The sequence below is a fragment of the Calonectris borealis genome, chromosome 15, assembly GCF_964195595.1.
Source record: "Calonectris borealis chromosome 15, bCalBor7.hap1.2, whole genome shotgun sequence".
NCBI lineage: Eukaryota > Metazoa > Chordata > Aves > Procellariiformes > Procellariidae > Calonectris > Calonectris borealis.
The window spans coordinates 14,911,008-14,918,904 of record NC_134326.1 but is presented as its reverse complement, the minus strand read 5'-3'; the positions used below and the strand labels follow the sequence as shown (position 1 = coordinate 14,918,904).

The window sequence follows — 7,897 nt, the reverse complement described above, 5'->3', positions numbered from 1 at the left end:
AGGGAAGGACAATGGAAAAGTAGCAGTTTTTTGAATTAAACATTGGCAACTTTTTTGGAGCTCACAGGACGTTTTTGAGGTGAGGGCTGCAGTTCCATCCACATTTAGAAATGTCTTAATCCCAAATGGTAATGAGGCACTATTCCTTATTGAATGGACTATTGACATGGCAATTACTAAAATGTAACATCCTCCCAGTTTCCAAAGTAAAGCACCAGGTACCTCACTTTTTAATTCTGACCGCGATACAGCAGCAGACAGACAGCATGATCCTGGTGGTACTGCAATAATACGGATGATAATGAGGTTCGGCATGTTTACTACCAGTATAACCAATTGTGTTTGTTCAGAAAAGATATCCAAGACTTGAAATAAGAAAAGTCTGAGAAAGCTGTTTATCTTACATAAATACAAAACATTGTATACTAAGAATTGTTATCTAAGAAGCTTTTCTTCTCAAATTGGATTCTTCGTAAGGTTGTAGTCATATTTCAGGTATTTACAGATCCACAAACTTGACATTCCAGCAAAGTCTTTGTAACATGAAACTTTTTTAAAAATAAATAGCAGCAATTTCTTTTATTTCTATATGGGAAGAGAATTCACAACTCAGTCAACGCTGGTCCTATCTTTTGAAAGAAATCCCACTTAAAACAAAAAAAAAGCCCACAAGCAAACGAACTCCACACAGCATCGGTTTTGTTGATTCCTTCATTTTGTGCTGAGCTTCTTAACATTCCTTCGTTCCCCTCACTGGCTCTCCAGACTATCAGAGCTTGTAATAAAGTGCTGACTGGTTGACTGGTCAAAATGCAGTTATGACACTCCAAAAATATCCCATTATTTAGACATCTTAAATAACATAAATAAAGCTAGATCTGTTATAACATATGAAAAATATCAATTTAAAACAATAAATAAATAAAACCAGTATCAATGTATTACCTCCCAAAGCTTTAAAAATAACCATTCTCGTTATAAGGCTCAATTATTTGTCAGAAATAATGTTAAGAAGGCATGTACCTACCTTTACAATCCCTCAGTCTGTAATTAGGACCTGTTAACACCCACTATCACAAGACACAGCAATCTTTTAACTTCTAGTAAACATTAGTCTTTAAATACTTAACATTTATCTTTTGCCTCATTTTAAGCTAGAAATTGGTTTCTCTGTGTGGAGAAGAAGCAATATTTTCTTTCTCACTGCACTGTACCTAAATTTGTGTATTTTCCTCAGTATGAAACAGCACAGTTTAATATCCTTTTTTTAGCCAATTTTCAGTATCTTTTTCTGTTTATTGTTTCAAACGTTAAATTTGCTTTGAATGTCAGGAAAATGAATTCTGGGCTTGATGTAAATGTGTATTTCTCCCTAGAGCTTAGTTTCTTACTAAAAAATCTTGTATATCTTTTTTCTTTAAAAGATTATTACAATATACACTATTAGGTCTTGCTGGGTAAACCTTACTGTTCAGGTTTTATGCTGCCCATTTTGTGTAATGGGATTGATCTTTTCCAAAGAAACATCAGCTTCGTAATCCAAGATACCTGACAGTGCTGGAGACATTTTCTCCAAGGTCTTAGATAGTTCACCCTCTTCTTCCTTTTTGAGAGGTTCTTCTTCCGGACAGATAATTGCATGTGGGATCAGATAAACCAGATTAGACTCTTTGGGACTGGACCCTTTGGGCTCATGTTGGCTCGAAAAAACAACTGCTCCATTATTGTTAATACTAACAGTCTCTATAGCATTGCTGGACATAGGGCAGAGCCTGTAGCATCCTAGCAGGGTCGAAAATGCCTTGCGGAAATCAGCATTGAAGGCATAAATGATGGGGTTGAGGGAAGAATTAGCCCATCCAAACCAAACAAAAACATCAAAGGTGGTGGAATTAATGCAGAAAGCTTCTGCTCCCTTGGACGGTTGGGTAGGCTCGCAGAAGGGAATCATGCAGTTCAATACGAAAAATGGCAACCAGCAGCACACAAACACCCCCATGATCACCGACAAAGTCTTTAAAACCTTCGTTTCCCTCTTGAAGGACATTTTGAAGTTGCTCTCTGGTTGCTGGCAGTCCATACTGCTTCTGTTGCCGCTCGTGTTCTGGCAGTTCTTGGCATGCACTGCTGCTCTCTCCAAAGCTGAGATGCGTCGTATTTGCTTCTGAGCAATCCGGTATATCCTCGTGTAAGTCACTATCATGATGGCCACAGGTATATAGAAGCTAATTAGAGAAGAGGAGATGGCATACATCCTGTTTAGGCTAGAATCACAGTTGTCCATGCTTATACCTTGTAAACTGGCATTTAGGTCCAAAAAGCTTGTGGTTGTAGCCTTGTGCCAGTTCAGCTGCACAGGGATGAAGGAAATCAACACAGACAAAGTCCACGCCACGCTGATCAGGATGAAGGCTGCCTTGGGCGTCATTTTCCTCTCGTACCTAAATGGGCTGGAGATGGCCCAGTATCTGTCCACACTAATGACACAGAGATTTAAGATGGAGGCTGTTGAGCACATAATATCAAAGGCCACCCAGATGTTGCAAAAGGAACCAAAAGGCCAGAAACCGGCGATCTCCGCCACAGCTTTCCACGGCATGACCAAAACTGCCACTAAGAGATCTGACACGGCCAAGGAGATGACAAAGAAGTTGGTCACCTTGGACCTGAGGTGGCGAAACCTAATGACAGCTGCACAGACCAGCGTGTTTCCCAGCAGCGTGGAGAGGATCAGCAGCGAGAGGAAGCAGCCCGTGAGGATCCGAAAGGAAGAGTCCCTTTCGACCAGCAACCCTTCCCCATCCATAGTGGTGTCGTTCCAAGTCATAGTTTCTCCTGAGGGAAAATCATATCATGATTTTCATGACGACATCAGCTCCTTTCCTTGCAGAGATCAGAGACATCAGACGTCCATTAATTACTCATCACCAAACAGACCAAAGGTCCTTTCTTACGGTCCCTTCGCCCCCAGATGAACTTCACCCACTTTGAATCTCCCTGAACACTGAAAGCTCTGAGCAGGAACTGAAAATGCACGAATACAGTCCACCCTACAGACAGGTTTTTTTAAGCAATCCCTTCAGAAACACACCGCACCATCCCAGCATGAAGTAGCCTAGTTCAGACAGCTCACCTGCAAATGTTCTGCTGCTGTCCTCTGCAAATATACCCCACAGACAGGAAAGCAATCACTTTTCCATGCTTGCATATATTCCCACTTAAATAGCCTATTGATCGAGTGTTTCCAGCGTCCACTGCACTAGCCCTTCAAATTTATTGAAGCGTACTATACGAGGTGCTTTTTCTCTAGTTCCCTAAATGTCTTGCTGATGAAACACTCCATCCTTCCTCCTCGGTACACTCCTGTTACAAAATGCATCAGTTCTCTGTTTCTGGGCAGCGTCAGAGAGCAATTCTTCACTTTGTTTCAAACTGTTTAAGTTTTACACTTCCGAGACAAAGAAAATAAACATACAGAAGGTGTGTTTTAAAGGTTTTCAGTAAGAAGTAGCTCAGGTTATTTGGTTTTATTTAAATGAGAAATGCTGGCTCCTACCTTTCACCTCTGATTCTCTGTTTGCTCTGGGATGCAAGGCCGTCTCTCCTCCTCTTTCAGTTTTGGAATTGCATAGCAAATCTTATATACAAAACCAACACAGAAACACTGCATTGCATCAGGTGTGTGTGTGGGTTTTTTTCCCTGAAAGTGCAAATTGGGAGGGGAGAAGTAAAAACAGGAGCCGGCAGAGTTTGACCATCAGGAGTTAGTTTTCAAGGGAGCAGCAGGTCTGTGCTGTCGGACCATGCGTGACAGACCCCACCGGCGTGTGCCCAGCTACTTTCATCCCACAGTCCCTGCTGATCACTCTGCAAACTTTGTTGGCCGGATCAGTCCCAGTTGCACTTTGTACATCCCGTCGAAGTGGCACATCAGGGCAAATCATCCCAGGCAAAAGGCACGGTATTCCCAACACTGGCAAGAGCCGAGTACCAGTTCTTTCTTCTGTCATTCACTGGAAGGAGAAAGAAGGGCGAGAGGAGGAGAAGGACCTGAGTGACCTCCTCTCGGCCACGACGCGGGGTGCGACACCGGCAGTGCCCGCAGCGAGTTCCTCTTCCAGCGGGGACAAGTCGCTTTAACGCTCCGCTGCCAGGTTATAGCTCTCCATAACTACCCCGGAATAATCCCACCTCCTGCTCAGCGGGGCTGTGCTCCAGGGGTCGGGTCCAGCTTTTACCATGCTTTTTCCCTCTCAGAAAAGCGCAGGCGGAGGCAGCTCCTCACGCTCTCCCGCAGCCTGCCCCGGGCCGTGCATCTCCGGTGCCGGGGGGTCCCGGCGGCAAAGGCTTTCTTCTGCCCGGGGCAGGGCTCGGCAGCATCGCCCCTCCAGGAAAGGTCTGTCTGCCTGGCGTCTCCTTCCTAAAGGATTAAGACAAGGGAAAGACAGGCATGGAGGCACTCAGCAGGCAAAAAGCAACCCCCTCTAACATCTTCGGTCGGGCGCAGCTTCTTCTGGGCAGCCCATCCCCCGTTTTTCTGCCTTCCTGGGGGATAACGTCCCCGCCAGCCAAGGAGCCGGGGCGAGAGGCAAAGCCGGGCTCCTGGAGCGGCTGTCCTGGAGTTTAGCGCAAACGGGATTACTTTGCCCCGTCCTGAGCTCCGCCGAGCCTGGGGTGCTGCGTGATGCCTCGGCGCTGCGAGCCAGCTGAGTTCAATTAATTCATGCGGAAAGTAAGTACCGGCACCTAACTTCGGGCTGGGCGATGCTCAGGAGGCGGGCTGCAGGCCCAGGCGAGCAGCGTTACCCCTCGGGAAGGAGGGGAGGGCCGGCCAGGACCCCCTCCCGTCACAGCGGGGAAGGGGCGGCAAGCGCGGCGGCGGCGGTTACTCACCGGCGCGGGGAGGGCCGGGGCCGGGGCCGGGGCCGGGGCGGGCTGCGGCCGGGGGTGGCGGCGGGCTGCAGCCGGGGCAGCGCACCGCTCCGCGCCGCCTCTCCGCCGCCTGGCGCAGCCCTGCGCCCCCGCGGCTCCCGGCGCAGCCGCGGCCGCCGGGCTCCCTCTCCTGGACGGCCGCGGCCCCGCGCCCCGCCGCGCCGCCCCGCGGAGGCGGCCGCCAGCCCCGCCGCGGCGCAAGGCAGCCCCGAGGGGCAGGGCTGTGCCGGGGTGCTCCGCAGCCTCCCCGCCCCAGCCCGAACCCGCCGCCAGACGAGCTTAAACCCTGGGTTCGTAAGACAGGGGAAGGGCACCGTTATCCCTGCGCGTAGGCAGGGAGGGAACGGGGGGGAAACCCCAAAGCCCAGGTTCCCAGGGGTGTGTGGCTGCCTGAGGACCCGCATCCTGACTAACTTGTTCGAGATCAGGCGAGGGGACAGCAGAGGAACAACTGGCTCCGGCTCTTCGGAGCGGGCACCCCCCTATGGCAGATGCGGTGTTTCGGGCAGCTGGCTTTGTGTCTGCAGAGAAAACTCAGTGCAAGGAACTGCCCTCCATGCCCGCAAAAATCTGCCCCTCTTCAAACTGTGTTTTCTTTGCAAAAATCCTTCAAGTAAGCATGAAAAACACAGCGGTTACGTCTCAAACCCCTTCTTTCTCCAAGACGGTTTTTTCTTTCTTGCCTTACCCACAATAGGCAACAAAAGAAGATGAACATGCTGATTTGCAAGTTGCTACCTTTGTATAGGAATCTTTCTCAAAAAAAATCAGAATATGAAGATAAAAGACATCGGGGAAGATTAAAAACCTCCTAGAAGAGTAAATAAGCTCACTAAGTTGTCAAGATAAATTTTGTAAGGTTCAGCATTAGTGAAGTTGCTTTTGTGCCATCTATAATTTTTCATAATGTCAGTTAAAGCAGACAGTGCTAAGCTAACCTTGACTACCTAACTAAAACACTTGTTTTCCTTTCCCCTTTCTTCATCTTTTTTTTTTTAACTGCTTCTCAGCAAGTTCTCATTCCCCCCTTCTTATTATCCTGTCCTTTAATCATCATTCATCCCTAGAGGAGGGTGAAAATAGACAAGAAAATGAATCCTGTGCTGTTTGATAATAGACATCTCTAGTGAAACTCACTGTGAGTTTTCTTTTTCTATTTGCAAGATTTTTTTTCTTTTTTCTCCTGCTTTTAAAGTACAACACAGGTGAGGTTTACAGCGTGATACTTATCTTCTGAAAATGTACCACGCTCCTGCCTTTCAGTAGAAACCCTAGGCTGGGGGGAACATTGCCTGAGCAGATTTGATTTTATTTGTAACAACTTCAAGGGGCTCCCCCAAAATGGCTTCCTACCACAGCCGTCCTGGATTATTCCAGGAGAAATCACAACTCCAGAGTACACAAACAGCGCAATCTTCGAGGCATACTGGAGAGAAACGCTGAGGTACATATTGCAGGACAGAGCATTCTGCTCTCAATTATCTGCTTATCAGCTCATTGAGCAAACTCTTCCTTTCAGTTCAGTTCATTTTTGCTTCCCCTTTCCTGGGGAAGAGGCTGAATTCAGCGTTGGAAGTCCCTAATGCTGCTCATGTGGGTGAGGGTTTAAAACTTTCATTAGAATCCAACATAAAAAAGTGCCTTTCATCTTCCTACTCACGGCAGCCTTTAAGAATCTCACGGTCTTTATTCGTTTGGCAATTCCGTATCTGTTTCAGAAGTCAGAGCCTCTCTCCTGTCTCATCTCTAAGTTTGTGTGATCAGTTCAGGGATGAACATGAGGTCTGGCTCAGCTGAGACCGCACCAGTGGAGCAAAGCCCCTTCAAAGCTACGCAGGTTTCACACACCAGCGTTTCGTGCAGGGCACCCTGCTGTACTCATTTGTCACTTCAGCTAATTTGTAAGCTTTTAAAACTTTCATGACTTAATAGTCATACCCAGGTGAGGAACAAAAGTGCAATCCATTAAACCCCTATTATTATTTAGGTAAATTTAGTGGTGGAATTAGGCAGCCAATTGACATGAGTCTGGGAGCCAGTTATACAAAGTATAGGTGAATTTTCCTTTTGCTGCTCTCTTGGCTAACCTGCCTCCACCCAGGGCAAGAAGGATCAGCTCTCGCCCAGGTCAGGACTTGCCTAAAACTGCCACCAACAGGACGATGGTGCAGGTGTTTCTTGGAGATTCAGCAACAGGCACAGAGCTTGTTTAATTCTCCCTGGGTATCCACATAAAACAGCTGCTTAATTTTATTTAATGCTTTTCAATCACTACTGACTGATGCTGGAATCAAAGCAATGCCCAGCAAAGGAAAGCTTTTGTGTCTCTATTACCACCCTGCAAGGCACCTGCTCTTCCCAGGAGACTCTGGTTGGAGAAAGTCCTATTTGATCCATATGAAGATTTAAAAATATAAATACTGAGTAGCACCTTGATCCAAATGATCTTCATCCAAACAGTAATTAGCTACTGGAAGACCAAGTCAGAGTTGAACAAAGTCCAGATCTTGCATTCAGAGATAAATATGCTTTAATCTACAGAATAGCGCACATACTAGAGCTGGAGAAAGGCAGCTTGATTTACAGAATAATATTATAGTACGTGGATACAAATTGTACTCACGTCACTCTTGGGATGACTTTTTGAGTGTGCATGCATGGGATTTATTAAACATGCAATCAGCTGAGGCATGTTAGCAGAAATAATGTCTACAAGAGCTGTCAGGTTTCTAAATAACTGGTTATACTAATAAGCCAAGGTAACTCTAGCCTCAATGTAACCTTCTCGGAAAAATCAAGGATTCCTGGAAATCAAACAACAGCTATGAACTCTCTTAAAGATCAGTGAAGCACACTGGTTAAATTGATATTATCGTGTTGGGCATTCCACAGGGAAAACTGCAGTAGTGAGAACAAAAGCGCAGAGCAAAGAATAGCAGCAGAAAAAATTATTACTTTCCTGCTA

The 7,897-nt window shown here is 46.5% G+C and overlaps 1 protein-coding gene across 1 annotated transcript; it reads right to left on the bottom strand.

The window, feature by feature from the left end:
• Positions 1–1,459: 1,459 nt before the first annotated feature.
• Positions 1,460–3,570, bottom strand: DRD1 (dopamine receptor D1). Its single transcript, XM_075163907.1, has 2 exons — positions 3,557–3,570; positions 1,460–2,835 (listed from the first exon to the last, which is right to left on the bottom strand). The coding sequence occupies exon 2, from the start codon at positions 2,825–2,827 to the stop codon at positions 1,472–1,474; it is 1,356 nt and encodes a 451-aa protein (XP_075020008.1). The 5' UTR covers positions 2,828–2,835; positions 3,557–3,570; the 3' UTR covers positions 1,460–1,471.
• Positions 3,571–7,897: the final 4,327 nt, after the last annotated feature.